Source organism: Myiozetetes cayanensis, unplaced genomic scaffold, assembly GCF_022539395.1.
Source record: "Myiozetetes cayanensis isolate MyiCay16 unplaced genomic scaffold, myiCay2020 scf10, whole genome shotgun sequence".
Classification (NCBI taxonomy): Eukaryota; Metazoa; Chordata; class Aves; order Passeriformes; family Tyrannidae; genus Myiozetetes; species Myiozetetes cayanensis.
The window spans coordinates 25242352-25265029 of NW_026086605.1; the positions used below are offsets into that span (position 1 = coordinate 25242352).

General features: G+C 40.7%; 1 protein-coding gene across 2 annotated transcripts in view; it reads left to right on the top strand.

Moving 5' to 3' along the window:
- LOC126650687 (L-threonine dehydratase catabolic TdcB-like) overlaps positions 1 to 22678 on the top strand; it is a 48530-nt gene that overhangs the window by 14049 nt on the left and 11803 nt on the right. The window contains exons 1-9 of one of the 2 annotated variants that reach the window (XM_050335800.1): positions 1009 to 1109; positions 5439 to 5465; positions 8712 to 9054; positions 14156 to 14272; positions 15160 to 15401; positions 19410 to 19575; positions 20042 to 20138; positions 21048 to 21123; positions 21829 to 21954. In XM_050335800.1, coding sequence (XP_050191757.1) covers positions 1009 to 1109; positions 5439 to 5465; positions 8712 to 9054; positions 14156 to 14272; positions 15160 to 15401; positions 19410 to 19575; positions 20042 to 20138; positions 21048 to 21123; positions 21829 to 21954 — 1295 coding nt within the window. Of the gene's footprint in view, positions 1 to 1008; positions 1110 to 5438; positions 5466 to 8711; positions 9055 to 14155; positions 14273 to 15159; positions 15402 to 19409; positions 19576 to 20041; positions 20139 to 21047; positions 21124 to 21828; positions 21955 to 22678 lie in introns of those variants that run through there. The other variant, XM_050335794.1, reaches the window with a different exon arrangement.

Consider the following 22678-nt stretch of genomic DNA (forward strand, 5'->3'; position numbering starts at 1 on the left):
CAGCATAGCTCAGACTATTTTAGAGATCCCAGAAGACTATTTGATCATTTATTCTGACTCTCTCCCATATAAATCAGATTATAGTATTTCTCACAATACCCTGTGGGGAGGGTTAGGTCACAGCTTGGGTTAGATTTTATTATATGTCCGTTCTCTGTCTTGGAGATTAGGATTTTGTACTGTGTCAGCAGAAAGCAGAGGATATTGAGGGTACACTCATTCCTGGAAAGGGACACCTGGTCTGAAAGGGAGACTGTGTTCCATCAGGACTACCTTCTAGAGGAGAGTTACCATGGAAGGACCCCCTGCCCCATCCCCACTGCACAGCCATTCTGCATCTGGAACTGTTCCTTTTGCTAGTGCACTTGTAGGACAGTGAAAAACAGATTTAGATGGGGTTTTACAAACATACATATATATATACACACACATACACACACATATATATGTTGCTGCAGTCTTTTCCCTAGAGAGTCTTTTCTATCTGTATGATCTCGATATCTACGTTTCTCTGTTACAGGACTCGTGCCAAGAGAAGACCCAAAGGAGTAAATCAGTTTCCTCTGTGCCTCAGTCATGAAGCCCCGTGTCCCTTGGTGCTGCCTTAAAGGATCCCTGCAGTGACTCAACCACCACAAGCACCTCTTTCCTGCCGCTTTGCCCATCCCAGAGCCTGCCGCTCGGTCGCGGGCCCTGCAGCGGGTCGGCATCCTGCTCCACAGCTAAGCGGTGAGGAACTAAAGCTTCAAGTGCCCTGCTAACAGAGCGTCACCCAGGCATAATCCAGGCCCTGACTCAAATTAACAAGGACAGGTTGGGCTCTGAAATAATCTCTTTAAATAGCAGCAGCCATGTCTTTCAAAGGCACTTCCCCCAGCCAGCACTGAGAGCTGCTTACAGCACGTCACCTGCTATTTCCCACCCAGGCAGTGCAGGGCTGACACTTCTCACAGGCAAGTGTGTCCCCTGCCAGCAGTCTCCCAGCTTTGCTTTGCACCAGGAGTTACAATGAATTTTGCAGCACAGTTTCTCTACTCCAGGGTGTTAAAAAACAGAAGTCCCAGGGAGCGCTTCAGGGAAGATGAAGACTACGACCCTTTCTGGCAAAGGTTGGAGAATATTGCTGTCTGACTTAGAGCTAGAGTTCTCCTTTATCCCCCTCAGGGGTCACGGTCAGCCCTTGGGGTCCACCCAGGGCCAGGCCCATGGACATGACAACCCCTGGACCCCTCCTGCCTCCTTATGGTGTCGTAGTTGGAGTTTTGCTTCGCCTCGTTGCTTATTTAGTCGCTGTGCTGTATAGGTAATGCTTTCTTTTTCCTTTCCTTACTTTCTAAAAAAAAGTATGAAAAACCCAAACAGGAAATTGTGATTTTTCAAGATCTCCAAGGGTTCTGTGGGTATGAGTTGCTCTTGGAGTCATCCACTAGAAGAAGGGGAGATTTGAATACTTTTAGCCCATGGAGTTCAGCTTTTTTATTTCTTCATGAGCACAGTATCAGAAATAATCTTAGAAAGGCTAATGGACTGCTGAAAATTTATCTTGGGTTACCCTGTGTCAGATCCTGTTATTACAGGTGTTCTGTGGTTGTCTTTGTTATGGTGCTTATGGTGGTCTTGAATTCCTGTTTTCAGGAAGATGCAGATGGAATTTAAGAGTCATTTAGTGCCCTTGTGTAGCATGAACTGAGGGTGTGCATGCACGTGGCATGGTTGTGTTGTGCAACCTCATTCTTAACCTTTTCTGTAGTTGTTTTCTCCCCCAGTTTTATTATCTGGACACCACTAGCAAGATCACAACCCGCTTTTGCCAGATGTAGTACAAACAAGAGACAATTCTTGTTTCCTGCATCCTCCCAATAGTCACAGATGTTGATAATATTTAGAACACAAATTGTTTCAGTAGGTTCAATGCTGTTAATAAACCCTCATGGAACACCAAATGGGAAGACAAGATCACATTTCTGCACTGCCAAAATGGCTTACCCAAAGTTGCACATGATGTGACCTGTTCTGCAGTAAAACTGTGAATCTTAAACCAGTCCTTTCAGCACAGGACCACTCTTTCCTCTACTTTGATTCATGCAATTTGTTCTTTATTACAAGTGCATTATGGAGATGTGTTAGTCACCAGAAAACCTCTAAACTCAGAATACATTCAATTTAGGGAAGAAGTTTAAAGACTGCCAAACCTTAGGTGCCAAATGCTGTGCAGTGTTTGATAGTGGTCATTTGACATTGACAGCTGTGAATGTCATTTAAGGACTTTTGAGAGGGATGGGTCTGTGTGACGGGCAGTTGGTTACCTCTGCTTCACCACCTTCTAGGAGGGGTGGCCTTCTGATTTGTTCTTGCTTGCAGACTACTTTTTCTAATGTTATGTATTCAGCAGCTGACGCCCAGTTGCCATTGCCAGCAGTAAGCAATGACATTTATATAGTGTGTACAGAAGGCTGGCAGTGGATTATGACCACAGATGAAGGCAAATATAGTGCTAGGCTCAGGCTCTGGTAAATCTGACAAACTAAGGAGAGATTTTATCAGAGGTGATAATGCAGCTTGGTTACTCCTTGCCTGAGCCTGAACTTGCTTTGTTGCTGGTGTAGCATCACATGGTTTTGTCAGACCTGTGAACAAGGTGTAGAGTTATAAAGGCCTGCTCAGTCTCAAGGTTTGGTTATTATGCACCTATCTGTGCTGGATGGTCCCAGTGCATACACTTTTGTCATACAGGGTAGTTACTAAGCCCTGATCTCTTTGTCTTTAAGACACTCTAATAAGTCACCCTGAGGAAGTCTTAGGCAAGTCACTCGATCTGTCTGTGCCCCAGTTTCTGTCAATAAAGTTGAGATAATATGTGCTGAATTTGTCTCTCTGTCTAGAGGAAGATGTTGGTGATTTCTGTGTGATTTAAGAACAATCACCTTGCATAGGGTTTGGGCATATAAATGTCAGACATGGATTTTAAATTTCCATTCAGTTTATGCCACTAGTTGGAGTGATACAGTCTTGAACGGGTGTTTCTAAGTACTAGATTACACCAAATACTGATAAATCAAGAAAGTAATGTTTGAGTGCAGTATTGCCTTTGATTTGTTTTAATTGGACTGTCAAACAGAGATCTAGCATATTTCTTCCCTGTGCCTGCAGGAGTGTACTTGTCACCCTGTAGTGCAGAGTACTCAGACACTATGCAATGCAGTAACCTAGAGTTCCTGGCAGTGAAGACAACATTTGTTATGATGCTCCTTGCCATTTTTATTTAAGCAAGCTTTAATTTTTCTGGCATTTCTCTTTCATAAAGTTCCACTTGCACAAGTTGCTGAGATAGTTTTAATAATTGCTGCTATTGCAGCATTTGAATGTGTTTGGAGACAGGGAGAAAGTAGGGAAGTTAGGATGGAACAGGAATGTTTAGGAGCTATTGAGAAAGGGGATTGCAACAAATAAGGAAGGTATCAGAGGAGTGCTTGGACATGGAATTATAGGGATTAATGGAGCTGGGGAAGTTCTGGATAAAAGGGATTTGGATGAGGGAAAGGGACCTCTCTGTCATATCCTGGGATTACCTCTTCCTCACTCCTGTGAGAGGAGATCCCAGCCACAGTCACATTGCAGTCATAAGCCAAGCAGGCTGCTACCTGCAGCAGGCTGCTCCCCCTGCCTCGCCCTCCATGCATGACACACCTCTGCTCAACACTTGGAGCAAAGAGGCAGAACTGACTTTAAAGAGGTCACCTTTTGTTGTAATAAGTGTTCTGAACTTGCAGACATAAGACCTGAGCCCATTTATCCAGAAAGCAGATGACAAATATATCTAAAACTGTATCTTACCAATGTCTGTTGGTCAGAGTGCTCCAGGAAGGTGTTGATGGGGCCTGAAGATGATGGCAACATATAGGTATGAGCTTAAGAAACCCCTACACCCAAAACATAAAAGAAGGAAATAAAAAGTCCACATACAGAGAAGGTGTGTATATGTGTGCTGATGAGTTAATTACAGGCTAGCCCCTGTTCATTGAGGCAGTTTGAAGGGGTATTCAGACTTAACATTTTGCCACTGATCAGCCCAAGCAGGGCATTGGAGTTAGAAATTCATGTCATAGCAAATGGATATATGGATGCTAAAATACTCTACAGAACTTGTACCATACTGTCAGTCCCTCTTAATGGTGAGTATCATTGTGAATGCAGATGATAAAAGCTGCTGGAGAAATGACAAAGAAATGCCAAGTTTTTAGTCTTGCACTTAAATTTGTTTCCTTTTGTGACAATTTCATTTCCATCTGCAAAGCAGTATAGTAACATGGGAATGTATGTCCATAATTCCAACTCCATGTCTGCCTCAAAATGTGTTGTTGGGCTCATTCTGAAAGAGGCACAAAAGCTGCCAAATGGGCCAAATGCCAATGTAGGGTACATCTGCAATCAAAATGGCAACACTGGACAGGCCAAAGAGCAGTCTACCTCTGTGTGTTCTGTAGTAGTAACCAGTAACAGGAGCTGGGAGAAAAAAAAAAGCCACCCAAGAAGCTTTCTCTCATATGCTTTTGTGGAGTCTGCCATGTGAGTGTTTAGAGGCTTCCTGAATCTCAGATTGATTCTTGAATAGTGTGTTTACTGGTCACTACTTCCATTTAGTTGCACAAATTTTTTAGGAGCCCATTTATATTGTTGTTGTTATTTATATTGTTGTTGTTCTTCGCAGAATCCTCTGGCAAAGAGCCCTGCGAGCTAATTATTTTCCCTAAGAAGGCAACTTTTAAGTCTTCTGTCTGATACTTTGAGGCATTCATATGATCTGCCCCCTAACATCTATACTGGGAGAAACAATGACTAATCCTTCACAATTTGTTATTCCCTGGACGACTTTTTTAGTGCTGACTGCCGATTTTTTACTGCTTCCGTTTTAGATGTTGAGGGGATCCAATACATCAGTTTAACCTGTTTAGTCTGTTTTATGGATCCTGAGGGAGGCAGTCTGCATGTGATCTGCATCTTCACTTGATGGGGACATGTATCTGTCCCTCATTGCAGAATAACTGCTTGGACACTTTTTTCTCTGTATAACAAAGGCAACAGTTGAGGTCTTTAGGAGTAGCATGCACTACTGCTTTTTATCTTCTTAAATTATTTTTACTGGGTTTATTATTTTGTTGGTTTATTATTATTCTTTAAAAATTTGTTTTCCCTAGTGCTGTTTAACTTGATGAAAATTATCAGTATGTTTATGTTTTTTGCAACGGAAATAGAAAAATTATTCATTCTGAGTTGCTGCTCTCTATCATTCTAAGAGCACATTTCAGTACACATTGTCTTTGCATTGACTTTGAGACTTTAAAATATGTAAAGCTATCTGCTTAAACAAATGGTATTTTTTTCTGTGCCTTAATTATTTATGGAATGTCAGCACTTGAATCTTGTCTCTTTTTTTCCAGTTATGCTGAGCAGCTGTTCTTGAAAAAGTAGGTTTATAGACTGTATTTTCATGTTTGCTTTTACTAATCACATTAAAGGTAAAACACTGCAATTTATAACCATGTAACTAAGCTTGCCAGCTGGGTATTTATCTTATTGCTGGAAATAAACAGAGTTTTTAATGAAAACTATCCTAGACAGTCTCCAAAAAAGGAAAAGCTCCATTTGTAAGGAGCAATGTTTTATAACGCTGTGGTTTGTATTTATGTTGGCTCAGATCTTCATCTGGTGGGCATGGTTGCTGGAACAGGGGCTATATTTTGTTCCTGTGCATGAGAAGTCACATGCTGTCTTTTTTTGAGTACTTGCATGGTTTGCTGCCTGCTTTGGCTGCCCCTGCAAAATAAATCCATACAGAGATGATCTCTGCCAAGCATATGAACTGCTTTTCAGGTAAGAAATTCTATTGACCCAACAGGGTCATTAGTTGCCTGTTTGTGATGTGTTACCAAACCTCAGCCACTGTTACCTTGGGCGTTTAAGGGCTCTAGGATAGTCTGTGGCACAGCCAGGTGGGCTCAATATGGAAAAACATCATTTACTAATGTAAATGAAAGATATGGGTGTAGAAGGAGAATCAAAATTATTCTGAAATAAATACATACAATACATACTTATACAGTAACATGATGATATTCTCTTGGTGAAGAGGCTGCTGACTTTCATATGCAAATGGATGATGGTTTCCATATTAAATATTGAAATGGTAATATTTCAGATGTGCTTTAAACCTGGCTCAAGCTTGAGAAGCTGTTTGACTTTTGTTCTTCTTCTCCAGTGGTCACAAGGTGTTATCCCCATCAGGGTCCTGAGCAGAGATACTCAGTGTTCATGGGGGTGGTGCTGCAGATCAAAGACCGAGAATCTGATTTACTTCCCTTTTTTTACCAAAAAAAAAAAAAAAAAAAAGAAAAAGGAAATCCAAGATTAGGACAAAAAAATCAATAGCCCATTTTGGTCTTTCTATTTGCAGATAAAAATATTTGATGGCAGTAGGTGAGACATTACCCTATTGCTTGTACTTTCTCACAGAATCCTGCTTCATCAATAGACTTACTGTGGTCAACTTTGGCTAGTGTTTTTCTAATGGACTTTTTGTAGTTGTTGCAACAGATACAATGAAAAAGTGAGAATTTTTCTCCCATCTCCAATGCCAGTCAATAAAATTAAGAATTGACCACAAAAAAATCACAATTTTTTGGTCTGCATTTTTTTTTTTACTCTACATATACCCTTTCAACCCATTTCCAGTGTAAGAAATATAATTCATTGCTAATGCTTGCTAAACATTTTAGATAACATGTTCAGAAATAAGATGTATATGTTCTTCTCTTTTTGGAGAAGTTATGGGCTACTGTGATATGGAAAATGAGTTTTTTGGAGGGAGAGGTAGGGAATAAACTCTAACTGTGCTGTGACCTCCTAGATGATGATGCTGTTGTTTATGCCAGGGACTGTGCTGTAACTTATCTGTTACTTTACTGTGGTCTTTACTCTGTAAAGCTGATCTGATTCTCAGCTTTGCATTAACCTGACTAATGTGCACCAGAACTAACACTGGAAGCTTAACATGCTTATGAAATGTTTCAACCACCTAACCCCAATGGAGCAGAAATGCAGAAAAGTATAGAATAGAGCTACTTGATAAGTTATTTGATTTGAAGACAGAATGCCTGCTGTTTGGTGTATCAGCTTTAAGATGTGGTATGGGGAAAATATTTAAAATCACAAGTTTCAATATAAACAAGTTCCAAACGTGCATATACTTTATGTATCTAAGAATATTAGTGTTCTCATTAATTTGGGAGAAGACCTTGCCAAGAAAATTGTCTCTCATGAGGGTATACAGAATGATTGATGCTATGAATGATTGGTATATTACTTGATTCAAATAACAAAACATTTTATGCTGCCCATACTGTTATAGGAATTCCTCTGCCGAACAATTGGAAGTGTAATAGGAAGCAGAGCTACTGGCACAGATTATTTAGACCATTAAGAAAATGAATGATACTGCCCAAAGTGGGGCAATTGCTCAAAACCCAGCTGTTTCTAAATATTTAAAAATTCTTTTTGGAAATTATAACAAAGGATATTACAGTGCTGATCACTGCTATAAAACTAGGACAGCATTTGCTTTAACCAGCTCTGCTGATGAATTTAACTGCATAACTTAAACCCAAATTATTTTACAAAGAAGGTAAATATTTTTTTGTTGGTGAAATCTCTGACATCATAATTCAACATGTTTGTTTTTTAGAAAACCCTTTCTACCAGATGGATTAATACTGAGTCATGCAGAGGAGCTTATACCATCTGTGTAATCATAGCCACAGACCAGGGCTGGTGTCAGCTCTTCTTCAAATCACTGGTCTTCTGCTTAATGCTCCTTTTTCTCCACATTATTCTCCAAAGTCCAAGAACTCCTAGAAATTTTGTGGGTATTTCTTAGTTAGGCTGCAAAATCCTGCACTACAGTATACTGTACATTGTGGACCACAGAGTCAGGCATTTGAAGGTAGAAAAATTTTTGCAGCAGTGTCATCTCTCCTAAGCTCCTTGGGGAAGGAGGTTTGTGTGGCATCACATTGCTGCCTTATCTACATGTGTTTTTATCTATGAAGTGTTAACTCACAGATAAGGAAACTTCATTCTTTAGCTCTGTACTGGGATATAATTGTTATCCCTTATCAAAGTAATTTCTTTCCTGCCATGAGGCAGCTGAAGGCTGTCAAGAGTGTGTTCTGCAAATATGCAAGGACAGAGCAGCAGAACCTCTTGTGTACAGCATAGTGACATTTGTTACTACTATTAATAGTTTATGGGAATGGTCTGCACAGCTATTTTGCCTTTTTTGAAAAAGATAGAGCTGCATACAGAAATTCCAGTTATTTCAAAAACTCTGGAAGCACTGAACATGGATCATTGCCAGTTGAGTACTGAGTACTAAGGAAAGTCTGGCAGCCCAGACAACAGAGAAAATATATTTGTTATCTTCTTGGGTATGACAGTTTCCCAGTTTGTCCACATGTCAGGTTATTTGTGGCTTTTCTAACATCTGGAAAGTTACAGTAGCTTTCAGTGCACCTACAAGATAGGTAATATGACAGTAATAAATTCACTCTATTTAAGGCTTGCAAAAGCAACTGAGATGTATATTTTTCTTAAATGCCAAAATATCAAGCCTCTAATCACCCAAGCTGTCCTAACAAGGTTTTTTTATTTTTTTTTAGGGATGATAATAAAATAAAGAAACAAGATGTCCCAGCACTTTGTGATCTTCACCGCTGTAAGGACGGGCAGATGAGAAATGGCCTTATTGCACAGAAGCCACCCTCTATCAACCCTGAGAGACTGAAGGATTTTGGTGAGGAGGATTACCTGAATGGGGATGTGAAGTCCTGGGAAATGAAGATAGTAAGCCGAAATGAGGAGTTACTTACGGATACCCGTTCCCACGTCCCTCAGTCAAGCAGTACAACCGTCATGTCAAGCTGTAACAAGCTGATTCGATTTGAAGATATCAGTGCAGCAGCCTTCAAAATCCAGTGCGGTGTTCAGAAAACCCCCTGCATGGTAGGGAGTCTTTATGGCTTTGCATTTTCTCAGTGTTTCTTTTCCTTATGGAAGTTAATCAGAAATGAAGGAAGAGCATGTGTGAGCTGCAGCAGATAGATCTGTGTAAGAAGATTCATGTTCATATTAGTTGTATTTAATTGTCAATAATAATTTTCTTCTTACCTGTTTACACTAACCTAAATCCTCAAAGATATCAGCAACCTGTAAACAAAGGATAAATCACATTAGGCATAGACTTAATGCACTGCAGTATTACGCTCCCAGTGAAAAACTCCTGCTACAGGGAACCTGACTTGGTAACGGTGGACTACCAGTGTTTGGGTAAACAGTCTTGTGGGAGGGTCTGCTTTGGCAATTAGCCCTTATTTTTGGAGAGCTTGAAGGTACAGATTTCCCTTCTCAACCTGGCCAGCCTGGCAAGGCTGGATATGTTCTGTAACCAGGTGGTTCTGCCATGTGTGTCTTCAACAAAACAAGGACATGGAGATGGACACACACAAATGTGTGCACCTGCTGATCAGTCTAGGAACTAAAATGAATGAGGCACTCCCATCAATGTAAAGCATTTGCTAAGGTGTAAGAGAAGTACATATATATACAAGAGAAGCTATATAATTCATAGTGTATTTCTACTGTTGGGAGCTCTTCAGAAAATCTACTCTGGACACTCTCTGGCTAATTCCTCTGTTCCCTTGGTGTGTGAAAAGAGTGTCTTTGCCAAATGGCTAACTCCTAGCAGCACTCCTAAATTGCTCTCTCAAATTAATTCTTCTCTGTTGCTGACCAGGACACCCCACCAGCCTCAACAGCTGTGGATTGTTTTTCTGGCATGCACAGGGAAAGGACCTTGCAATCTCAGTCCCTGCTTGGGGTGAGCTGTCCCTGGAGTGAAGTGGTTAGGTCCTCAAGGTGCAGCAGTTGCCCTGGTTCCCAGACAGTGCCTGCTGATCCAGAGATATCATAACTACTTTCAGTGTAGTTTTTTTAGCCCAGAATTCCCAAAGTAAGGATAGCTGTGCTTTTTGTAGCACACTACTGAAGAAATGTGTCTTGTGACAAAGGACATGATACGAGACCATTTGGGGCAGTAAGGGGGCACAAATGGAAGGTTTCTGGAATGTAGGGAGTAAATATGAATGCATTTTGCCTTCAAATGCCGCCTGTTTAGAGTGACATGAGAGTAATCAGTCCTGCCAGCTGTACCTGGATTTCCTTTTAGAGTGGAAAAGTTGGCTTGCTTGGGAAGGCAGCAAGGCAAGTGAGCAAACAGGTGCAGCAGAGGTGGTTGGGGGGTCAGTGCCTGGGGAAACAGGGGGAGTGTACCAAACTCTTCACATTGCATCTTTTGTCACCAAAGCTCTCACTGTCATGCTTGAGAGCAAGACAGAAGTGTCAGTCTTCTCTTCTTGTGGAGAGACTTTCCAGGAAGAGAAGGTTTGCATTTTTATTGCACTGCCCTTCTCTGTATTTGGCAACTCTGGTCATATTTGTTAGATGGGTTTAATCATGCTATACAAAAGTAGGTCTGTGGGCAGGGAGAGGGAGAGTGTCATGGCTTAATTTGGAAAGCAGAACTAGCCAACACTTTGCCCTTTGATAACCATCTGTTCCCTGCACCTCGTGGCATCGTGCACTTCTGCCAGGCGGTTAGAGGATACTGCCTGTGTGCATCTGCCAGCGTGAGACTGCAGCAGCCTTGGCCATGTGAGCTGCTGCAGGACCTCATTCACACCTTCAGCTCAGATGGATCAGATCAATAGCTCAAAAATAGTAAAGTTTGTCCCTGAGCCATCTCCTTTCTCCCAAGGTATGGCATGAAAATGGTTGTCATGAAAATTAACCAACCAACACATCCTAATGCAGGCAAGACTGCACCATAGAGTCCAGTCCATCAGGAGGTGTCTGTGTAACACAAAACTTTTCATAAACTGATGGTGCTCCTGCTAACAAGTAGTTAAGCTCTCTTTGGCCAGTTCACACCATTTGTTCTCTGACAGCTTTGCCCCTTGTGCTGGTTTTTGGATTGGGTAGAGTTCATTTTCTTCACAGTAGCTGGTATGGGACTGTGTTTCAGATTTTGGATGAAAGTATTGTTGATAATTCAGGGATGTTTTTATTACTGCTGAGCAGCTCTTACACGGAGTCAAGGCCTTTTTTGCTTCTTAACCCCACCCCACCAGTGAGAAGGTTGAGGATGCACAAGGATCTGGGGGACACAGCTGGAACAGCTGACTCCAGCTGACTCAAGAGACACCCCATCCCATGTGACATTGTGCTCAGCAACAGAATGACAGGGAAAATTGGCTGGGGGTTTGCTGCTTGGGGCCTGGCTGGTCACTGGTTGGTTGGTGGTGAGCAATTGGTTTCAATGGCATAACTTGTCTTACTTGGGTCATATTTACCTTACTTATTCCTTATAATGACATTGTTGTTGTAGTTGTTAACACTGTTGTTGTTTTTGTTAGTATTGTTATTACTATTATGACTGTTTTTATCTCAACCCAAGTGATTTCTCACTTGAACCCTTCCAGTTCTCATCTCCCCAGCAGGATAGAGGGAGAGAAATGAGCAAGCAGCCGGATGGTGTTTAGTTGCTATCTGGGTTTAAGCTGATGCCCCTCAACTTAAATAGTTCTTTCCTCTTGGGTTTCCCTGGCAAATTTATGCAACACATTTGTATCCCCTTTCTATGTTTACTGTGTCAAGCTAAATAGGCACACTTTCTTCAGTCTCTTTTTATGAACATTTTTTTTTTAAATTATTAGAATAGTGGAAAACCTATATTCCCCCTTGTGTTAGTGTGAAAATAGCCCATGACTGTTGTTATTCAAAGTCACGTTCCTGCAGAAGTCATTAGTGCATTTCATGCATTGATTCAAAAGCTCAGAGAGGTGTCAAGAAAAACACAGGTAACCTTTATTTTAACTCGTCAGTGAGAAGTAAGAGCCCCTTTCAGGGACATTTGTTTAGATTAAAAAAGTGAGCATGACTATAACCCATATTCAGTCAATTGAATGGAGAAACACTTCACAGGCTGATTCCTAATCTACAGGTAAGACCATGGATGCAGCATCCTGGTTCCTCTCGCAGGAATTTGCCTGGAGATGAGATATGGCATCATGAGTGAATTGTAACATATCAAAGAGGTAGTGAGTATAGGAAAACAAGGAATTGACGTTAATTAGGACACGTGGTTTGGTTACTGATTTAGGAACTTCAAGGGTTGTTCTGTGTTAACTTTGTGGATGCCAAATGGAGGCTGTGCTGTGTGTTGTACCTTAGACGTGGTATCTGTAGTCTTTAGATAAGATCACAGTGGCAAAAGGGAGAACTTACAGACTGGTTCAATGAGTTTTACAAGGTCACACATCAGGTCAGTAGAGCTGAAAATAGCACTGACACCTGATTTGCTAGAAGCAGTTGCTATGTTTGGGCTATATAAAAAAAAAGGCTCAGTTAAAGGAAGCAGAAAAGGATAGCCTAAAAAGTTAAAATACTGAGTATGAAAATTAAAGAAAAATAACAATCTGAAGTACACCACCTCTGTGGTACAGAATGTCTTAATGACACATTTTGAATTGTAGGAGACTTAGCAACTTTATAAAGGATTCATCTCCTTAAATCCTTTTTCTTATCATTAACTCTAGGATCCAAGATTCTGTACAAAAAGAAGTACAGTATGTGAAGAATTAGTAGTGTTTCTTGTATAGTGTTCTTGTTCTATTTTGCATAGGCATTCTCTGTAGGTTAGGCTGTTTAGGGTATAAACTATTATCCTATTAGTGTACTAAGCACTTTCCATTGTTTCAGTTCTGCAGCCAGATCTGCAAAGGAGCAGCAAGTGGTAGCTCCTGCCAGGATTTTCAGAAGCAAAATAGAGAATCTGGCCCCACCTATGGGTGAGGAATTTAACACATGCTTGTAAATCCACTAAAAAGCCTTGAAAACATTCACCTGAAATATTTAGCTTAACTGTATATTTTAAAGCAAATATCTATCTCAGATATATTTAGTTTATATAAATTGACTTTGAAAGTCCAACAGTCTGAAAAATTTATTGGTATATATTACACTGTATGCGTGACAGTGACAGTTACTCTTTGAGATAAATATTTTGTCATGATGTCTTTTAATCTCTCTCTCTTTGTGACTTATCATAAATGAGGACTTGATCCCCTAAATCCCCAAGTCTTCATTTGCTTTGGCAGCCAATAGAGGAAATGGAGCCAATTATGAAATAGAGATGCAGTAAGACTAGGGAGCTGGAACCCACAGGCTTACTGCAGCTCTATTTCATAAGTTATCCTGTTTAAAACTCTTGCTTTAGTGAATATGGTAATAGGAAATATTAATTAATATGTTGATGTGTGCTGGGAGTATCTTATTATAAAAATAAATATTTACCATTTAAAAAATATTTAAAAATCATGCAGTTGGGCACTGCATCACATGTAATGTGCTTGCTAATTCCTCTCAGCTCAGGGATTCTTTCTGTTCCAAACTATAAGCTTTTTCAAACAGCTGCTGCTTACACTTGCAATCCTGGAAAATATTTTTTTTATTATTTCCATCATTCTTTGGGTAAGAAATGTCTTTACTAATGTTGTACTGGCCTTAGAGTGCAAAATAGGCAATAGGCAGTAGTGAATCAGTGGCAGAAAACATGGCAGAGCCATAATGGGGCTCAAGGAGGAATTTTCTGATGTTTTTTCTTTCTTTTGGATGACAGCTTTAATTTTAGGGTATTCAGTATCCAGTTCTGGCAAGTGCTGGAAGCGTTGGTTTTTAAATAATTGAAAATACTTACTTTAATATCTGTATTTGAACAATAAGACCAAAACAAGTGCTCTTTTCAGAATTCATAGTGGCATGTGGTCCATAATTCACTGCTGGGAGTTTGAAAATGACTTCCATAAACCAGAAGAACCTGGTAGGTAACAACACACTGTCATGTATTTCTAAAGAAACAGATGAAAAATTTCAATTGTTAGAGCTCACATGTAGCAGTGGAATGCATGCCTCACCAGGCAGCTGATGAGGTGTGAAAGATTTTTCTTAATTTTAGATACATCCCCATAATATTATTTATATTCTCCAGTATTCTAGGCTATCCAAGCAATATGGAATGGACATCTACCTGAAGAAGGAGTTCCTCCAATACACAGGATCTGTGAAGGAACGAGGTGTACTTTACCTTCTGACATCATTGCCTCAGGTATAACAAAATGCCAGTGCTCAAAAAGAAATAGATTAGTTCTTCTTCACAAAAATGGAGCAGAGCTGAAGATAAATTTACCTGTCATCTCCATGTAATCACAGTGTTTCTTGCCAGAAACCATTGTACAGAACACAGCATGTGAACATAGATAGGTCTACAAGTATCTGAATATAAAATACTACTTTATTTATGACTGGCAAATCTGTTGGTGAAATGCTTGAGAATACTTGAAAGAAAATCTTGCAAAAAGCAAACACCAGCATTTTCCTGTGGCATTTAGGTGCCAGTGTTTCTCTGTGTATTGTGGTTCTGACATGTTGAAACCACCAAACTCATGACTGATGATGAAATTGAGTTACAATGAGTGATGTGAAGGATCTAGATCACCAATTGATTTTGTAATGAATTTCAGTATCATTACAGGAATAGCTTGTTTATCATTTGTCATAGGAGGTTATTGAGTCTCTGCAGCAATAATAGTCCTAATTGGCATGATAGAGCAGCCCAGAAGCAATGGCTATTCCTGCACTTTTGTAATAATATAAATTAAAACTTCTATTAAAAGGAAACCTGAAATAAAATAATGAAATGAAATAATTTCATACAGGCAGGGAAGAGTTATCAGTTCTAAAGGGATCAGATATCAGCGCTTCTGTGATCAGCTATTCCCAGAGGAATGCAGGAACGGGGGTTGATCTTGTGCTGTTTTAGCTTTGTGTGTAAATCCTGAAATCACACCAGACGTGCATATACTGTACCATAATATCATGATTTGGTCAGCAAGTAGAGGGGAAAAAAAGGAAGTCAGATCATTAGAATGATCCAGGATCATAGGGGACAACTATGTGACAATCTAATGTGCAATAAACAACCCTGTTTTTCAGGATCAGCAAAGAAAAGGGGTGATCGTGGCTTCAGACAGTAACTTCTCCATGGCTGTTGCCTACCACGCCTCAGAGCTCCGAATTCCAGTCTTTGTCATCATGTCAACCAGCACGTCTCCCGTCAGGGTGAAAATGTGCCGTGAGTATGGAGCCATGGTTATATCCTACGGAACCACAGCCAAGGACTCCCAGATACACGCCAGAAGGTTGGCTCAGGAGAATGGCTACCTCTACCTCGAAGAGTAAGTGGAAAGTCAGGCTGATTAGAAAGAATAGATTACATGTTTGCACAGCTCTGCAAAAACAATTAGTTTTGTTAAATTGTGGTCACAGGTCATCAAAATGTTCCTATTACCAGGAATATGGACTGTTCCCAGGCACAAATCATGTGTCTTTCTGTAACAGTTGGGGATGGGAACCAAAATGGAACATTGTTCTCTTCCCCCAGATTAGGCAAACTTCCTTATTAGGAGTTTGTATGGGCTGGTATGATAATGGGTATATGTTAATTCTTTAGGAACCCTGTCAGAAAGCATTAAGGCTAGTGTACATTTTTGGTCTCTCTGGAGTTATGTGGGTAGAAGTTAATCTTTAATACAAAGGGTTCATTGGCATAATGTAGAGCAAGAGAAAGTAAATACTGTAAAATTTTCACATATCTGGTGTGAGAGACAAAACTGTGATCCTGCCTTTAAAAAAAGGTTATTAAGAGGCTACTTTACACATATATTTAAAGTAATTAAAGTAATTTTCTCTTTTTGTTTCATTTTTTACATTTCTTCAAGTAAGATTTCTGAAAGCAGAGAGGGTTGAATCATTAACATGAGGTAGCCAGCAGTCCCTCTGATGCACTGAGCAGGAATGTTATTCTCCTCCCACCATCACCACCTCTGTACAGGCTTCATCCAACCCCTCATGCTTGAACAGCATCTCCTGCAGTGAGCGCTTGTTCCCCTTCAGCCCCTGGGCACTGCTGTCTTAAACATAGTAATAATGAGTAATGTTGCTTGGAAAGAGGATCCCAGAATGAGCAGAAGAGAGGCAGTCCTCACTTCTTTCCCAGCTGGTGTATTGGGAAGGCCATATTGAAACCTGTAGTGTTCAAACAGTGCTGTTAGCTCTGCCAGTGACACACGGGGCTGGTTCGGATGCCCTGTCTGTCATCATGGGCACAGCCTTGTCCCAGACTGGGACTTTCAAAGAAACACATGAATGAGGTGTCCTAGATCCCAATGAATTTTTAAACCCTTTTAGGCTCCTTTGAAAACCACAGCTTTCCGTAACTTTGTGATTTCCAAATATCTTGCAGCCATTTTTTAATCCATGTGTTAACTCCCAGCTGGCTGGCATCAGCTATCATGTTTGAACATAAGAACTAAACTATCATATTGCAACTTCATCTTTAATCTTCCCCTCCTCCCCAAATAATCACTTGTTACATAAAGTAGATATTCTTCAGTGTCACAAAGCTCCAAGGAAAATGCATGTGAAGGACTTAAGCATCTAGCACTGAGAAACTCTAAATGTACATGCTGCCATTAATAATATTAAAATACTCTGATTTCTTTCAGGTTTCAGGTTACAAGAAACAGGGTTATTCAGTCTGTTAAGACTAAAACCTCTCAGATGCAATTTTTCACACTTTGGATTAAAAAACAAATTAGAAAAAAACCCCACCACAACTGCGAGCCTTTTCATAAGGGGATGTCTGAAACATAACTTGTTAGGTGTAGACTGGGAGAGATGTCCCAGAGAAATGTATGCCTATACGGATAGCCAGTCTTCTTCAGTGTGTGTCCGACACACACACACTCCGTCACTTGCCAAAGCTGTTTGTAAAACAACAGCTGATCTCCCATGCTTTAGAATGGAACCTCTGAAATGTCATTTTGTTTCAGTTTAATTTTAGCTTCTATAAAATCCCTAGCAATTTGATCTCTGGATCTCCTTACCCAGTAATTCATTCTTCCCTTCCTGGAGCAGACATTACGTGACTGTCCTTGGCTGTACCTGCATGGGCAATGCCCTCTAGCTGGGTGTGTCATTGTCAGTTCTTCCAATTTCTTTAATGCAATTAAAACACTGTGTTATGCAAATCACATGCAGGTTCAATTAGAGGTAGGGCACTTTTTATACAACTGCAACTTCCTGGGAAATTCCAGGAAGGAAATGTGATTTTTCAAATTGGAATTCAATCATTTAGTCTGCCTAATTGCTGCCTAGGTGGCATGAAATTGTTAGTAAATATAGGTGTTCAGGACCTCATTATAAAAGCAATGTGACTATTGCCAGTAGGTAACTCAGTACCTCTGGGATGATGTGAGAAAGATTTCTTTGTGAATCAGAGAGGTAAGAGTGCTGCAGACTGAATTACACACCTTCTGTCCTTAAAAGCCCACTTTTTTTCTTGTTTAACTCCATATTCAAATGCTGATCAGACCTGATTATTTGTGATCTGGTTAATTTCTAATTCTACCCTATGGCTTCTGACCCCTTTACTTGGAACAGGTGGAAACACGGCCTTTTAGCTGCCACACCAAAATTTCATTGAGAAACTGAATCCTGACAGGTCGTATTTGATTGCTGATGTATCACATGTTTCAGAAGACAAATATCCAAATTTCTAGCTCTGGATCAAAAATGCTTGTTTAAATTTACAGCCTTTAGATTTAACTGCCCTTTTCCTTCATTTTGCTTCCACAGCAAAGAGATATGTTTGCTTTCACAAGGCAAAAGTAATCATCCACAATGCAAAGAAAATCACTCGTTTTATTATAAAAGCTGAAGGCTGATCAGTGAACTGGTGTTTTCACTGGATGTTTGCAAGGAACATGTGGTTATCTGAAACATTGATTCAAACTGCTAATAGTGCTCCGTGCCCAGAGCAGTCTCCTCCAGACAGTATTCAGTTGTTAGAGAAGCTTTACTCATAAACTGAATATCCCAGATCCTCATTCATTTTTGCAGGTCCCTGTGGCTTCCCATGTAACCACAGCAGAGGTAGCTCCACAAACTCGGTTCTGAATCTTACTCGGGAATAAGACTCCAGAATTGTTCAGGAGACCGGTGATATATTCTGTTGCATACAAGAAGGAGGAGAGAGCTCCTTCAGTGTCTTCATAGAGGCAATAAATTCAAGGGTTCAGTTACCCATCCCCCTATTATTTCTTGCCTTTTTCTTTAGCTGTGCTACAGGAGTGAAAGTTCATTACTCCCATCCTTTCTTATGTAGTCTCTTGCCCTGAGGAATTTTCTGTGTTTTGATATATACATGAGGTAACTTAACAAGGGCCTTGGTCTCTACCTTGCAGGCATTCTGTGCTCCTGAGCTAAGCCTCTGCACATGTGTAACAGAAATAAAAACACAGCTTCCTAGCACCCAAACATCCTTGGGTCAAATAAAATCAAGTCATTGGATCTATAATTCTGTTTGCATGTCTGTTTGCCTGAAAAAGCAGACCATACAGAGAGCTTATTTTTTTTCCTCATATATTCTTCTACATTTACATCATTGCTAACTTCTAAATCAAATGCAAAACAGCTTTTAGAAATAGATCCAAGTCAGTCATGTGATTGTATAGTGGAGTTTCCTTCAATCTTTTGATTCTGTTTATCCCTATTCTACTCATGGTATTACCTTTGGCTGACAGTGTTTTGCCAGTGAGTATTTTGGCGTGACTAAATACTTCTCTTACCCTTCCATAGTCTTTCAGAGTAACGTGAAGGTATCAGATATTGGCCCTGGACTGTGGTAAGACAACTGTCTAGCAATCTGTTTGGTATTTGTGAGGCTGAACACAGTGCTTAAATTCCATGAAAATTTCCACTTACCACAAACACTAAATGCACTAATAAATAAAGACAGGATTTCCTTTCCTTTTGAGACTTTGCTTTTAGTTTGGACTGCAACATTTAAAATTTGTGGAGCTGAAGGAAGTGATGGCAATGGAAACATGACTTCTACCCATCAGCTCTGTAATCACCTGATGCTGGTAAAAAGAGAATTAAGTGTTCTTCAGCCTGAAGTCTATTTGAGGGGCTTGTCAACAGGAGTTTTCTCATAGTAGGTAACTGCATGTGATGGCCATCTGATGGCACTGTTCTGTAGTATCCCCTCCTCCCCTCATGTGCTGGTGATTTCCTTTCACATACATGTTCTTCTGCTGAAAGATGTCTTGAAACTGATAGATAGAATTATTATTACATTGGCAATTGTGACCCCTGCTGATCTGTGTCCTTCCTTCCCACAGGGAGGATAGTGCTGTGTACCTGTCAGGCCTGGGGACCGTGGGGCTGGAGGTGTATGAGCAGGTGCCAAAGCTGGATGCAGTGATTTTCCCTGCAGGAGGCCACTGTGGCTTGCTGGCAGGGTCAGCTGCTACACTCAAATACCTCAACCCACGTATTTCTGTAATTGTAAGTTTCCCTTCACCATTTAAGTGTTGCATTTGGGCAGCTTTCACCACAGCTGCCTTCAAAAGACACTGGTGTCTAGTGATTACACTGCGCTGGTATCTAGTGATACACTTGCAGAGACTGCATACGCTGGGGACAGGAACTATCTGATCCTGTGGGGTTTGCCTAGAAGAGCCTCTGAGAGACAGGGAAGCTCCTGTCCCTTGGCTGCTTGGTTTGATTTCAGAAAAAAAAAGTGGGAAGGTATTTCCAAAGCAAATGAAATCCAGTTCTGTGTTTTGAAATAATTTCTTACTGGAAAAATTTGGTGCTAAGTGAGCCACAGGAAAAGTTTAGTGGTGGCACAGTTGTTATGCATCTTGAAATTAATTGTTAATTTCAAGAGGAAACTTTCTGTAGGTTTTGGTGGTGGTGACTTCTATTATAACTGGTTCAATAAAAAAGTGACAACATTTATCTTCCTCAGGGGGTTGAATCTGAAAGTTTCCCTGTATTACAACAGTCCCTAAAGGCTGGCCACCCAGCTGAAGACCAGGCCTGCAACAATCATCACTTTTATGGAGGTGAGAAGATGTGTTATTCTTTTGGAGGTAAAATAAAGGTTGTAATAGATTTCTCCAACTATATTATTTTCTCCTTCAGTTCAAATATGTTTTAAGGGAAATCTCTGAAGACTCAGAATTTAGTTCAAGCTGTGAGAACAACTTCTGCCACACTTTCCCCCACCACCTCCCTGGAGTACAATGCAATTTCCAGTGCACACAAATACTTAGAAATATGAGAGTATTTATCTGACTATTGTGCTCACAAGCACCATCTAAAACAGTAGAATCAATGAGAAAGATCTGATTTGTAAAAGACTGATTTGTAAAAAGGCAAGAAAATGTAGTGCTTAAATATTTAGACACACAAAACTGTTCTCAGAACAACAGTGTTTATAAATGACACAGTTTTTTCCACATCATTTGCTCAAAAAAAAAAATCTCAACTGTTATGCAATTTAAGAACATCCTGTTTACCTGATTTTACCAAAACTCTGGAAGTTTTGGGTTAAATGGGAGTTTTTTTATAAAACTTCTTATCCCTCTTGGTAAGCTTTGCCTGTGTCTGCACCCCTTTGCTAACTGTCCTGCTGTAGCTAACAAGCCCAATGCCATGCTTGAGTCTTCTCTCTTTCAAGCCTCGTTGAACAGTGAAAAGCATTGGTCGCTGCAGGGTCACTCTCACAGTGCAACAGTGCCAGTGAAGTATCAGAATTTTCTTGGAGGGATCCAAAATGGCAAAATCTCCCTGCAAGATTTGGTCTTTCATTACCAAACAGATTTTTGTCATATAAAAAAAATCAAGCAGCCTAAGGTCATATAACAGCAGTGTGCTGCCCTCATTAAGGGCGCCAACCAAACAGGACTCCACAAAATGTTGAATATATCTAAAGTGACCTGCTTCATAGTTTTGTCTTTTGAAATCTGCAGATGTGAGCGGAGTTTGCTTTGGCAGCAATTCTTTGCAGCTGACTGGGAAACTTGTGGATAAAGTTGTTGCTGTGAGGTAGGTGAAGAAAAACAGTGAAATGACTAGGACTGGATGAACATTGTTGTATATGAAAAATGCAGTGTACCACCAGGGTATGGTGGTTCTGCTTGTGCAGTGGGGAGAGCAGGTTGGCAGGACATGCCACCAGGCACACACTATAAGAGCATGAGGATGGGGTACCTTTCATTTCAAGAGGGGCACTGAAGACATTGAATCCAAATTCATGTATATCACAGAATCATAGAATATCTCGTATTGGAAGATACCTGTGAGAGATCATCAAATCCAACTCCCTGCTCCTCACAGGACTACCTAAAGCTAAATAACATGACTAAAAGCATTGTTCAGATTAGCCCTTTGGCCAATACTTCACCTGCTGCCAGTACCTGGTCATGCTCTGGGTATAAAACTTGTCCTTGTTGTGTTCTACAACACTTGAAGGCAACCCTTGGCAAAACTCTTCTAAATCTTCACCAAAAGGCAAAGTTTGTGGAATACACTCACTACTAGAATTTAGTTAATATTTATAGTAAAAAAACCCCATCCTATCTTTCAGTAAATAATTATTCTGAGATGTACATTCACCCCCAGCAGCACAGCGTTCTGTAACACCACCCTGAGGTCATATGTATGTGGGAGACTAGAAAGTACCTAGTTACACATACATGTGTTATATTCTGCTTCTTTTGATTTGTTTTGACACGACTCTCCTGCTTTCAGGGAGGAGGACATCCTCATTTCCATGCTGAGATTGCTGGAGTATGAGCGAGCCACGGTTGATGCAGAAGGGGCCATTGGACTTGCAGCACTGGTGGCAGGGAAACTGCCTGAGTTGAAGGGCAAAAGGTACAGCAGCTATTGCAAACAGGGAACCATGGCAGAAGCAGGGGACTGAGCACCTTGGTCCCAGGAAACGGTGAAAAGCTACTTGTTCTATGAGTGACAAGGCAGTTCCTGCCCCTGAGCTGACACTGGGCTTATCAGTGGTGCATGCTTCAGGCTGAATAGACGAGTCACAGGTCATAAGACCATGTTGAACAAGACAAATGTCAGCCTGGAGACCTGAAAAATCTTGTAGTTTTCCTCTCTTCTCAAATGGCTGGGGGAAAGGCAGTTACACACAGCTCCACGAGGCATGGCTGCTCCTGCCAGGACAGTAACCTGCTCTTGTCAGCCTGTTGCCTCCTCCCATTCCACTTATGGAAACCAGCCCTGTCTATGGTGGAACAGGAGCTAGGCTATCTTCTGCAGTCACCCAGTGGCATCTACCTCCCAGTCCTGAGAACTGTCCACATAGTCAGAGGGATTATCCTTGTGCTTGCTGTTGAACGTGTGGGTAAATGCTGCCTTGCCTCTCAACTTGAGGACTCAGAACTTAAGTAGATTAAGCCTTGTCTCAGGCCATAGTCCAGAATGTATTTAAACATCCATGGCCTCAAGACAAAATAAAATTCCCAGTGCACAGCGTTGTACATTAAAATACTGCTGAGGCAATTCTTCAGAAGAGGCTGACAGGGTACATACAGAGCAGCAATGCATTCCAATTCAGTACAGCTAAAATAAAAGAGAA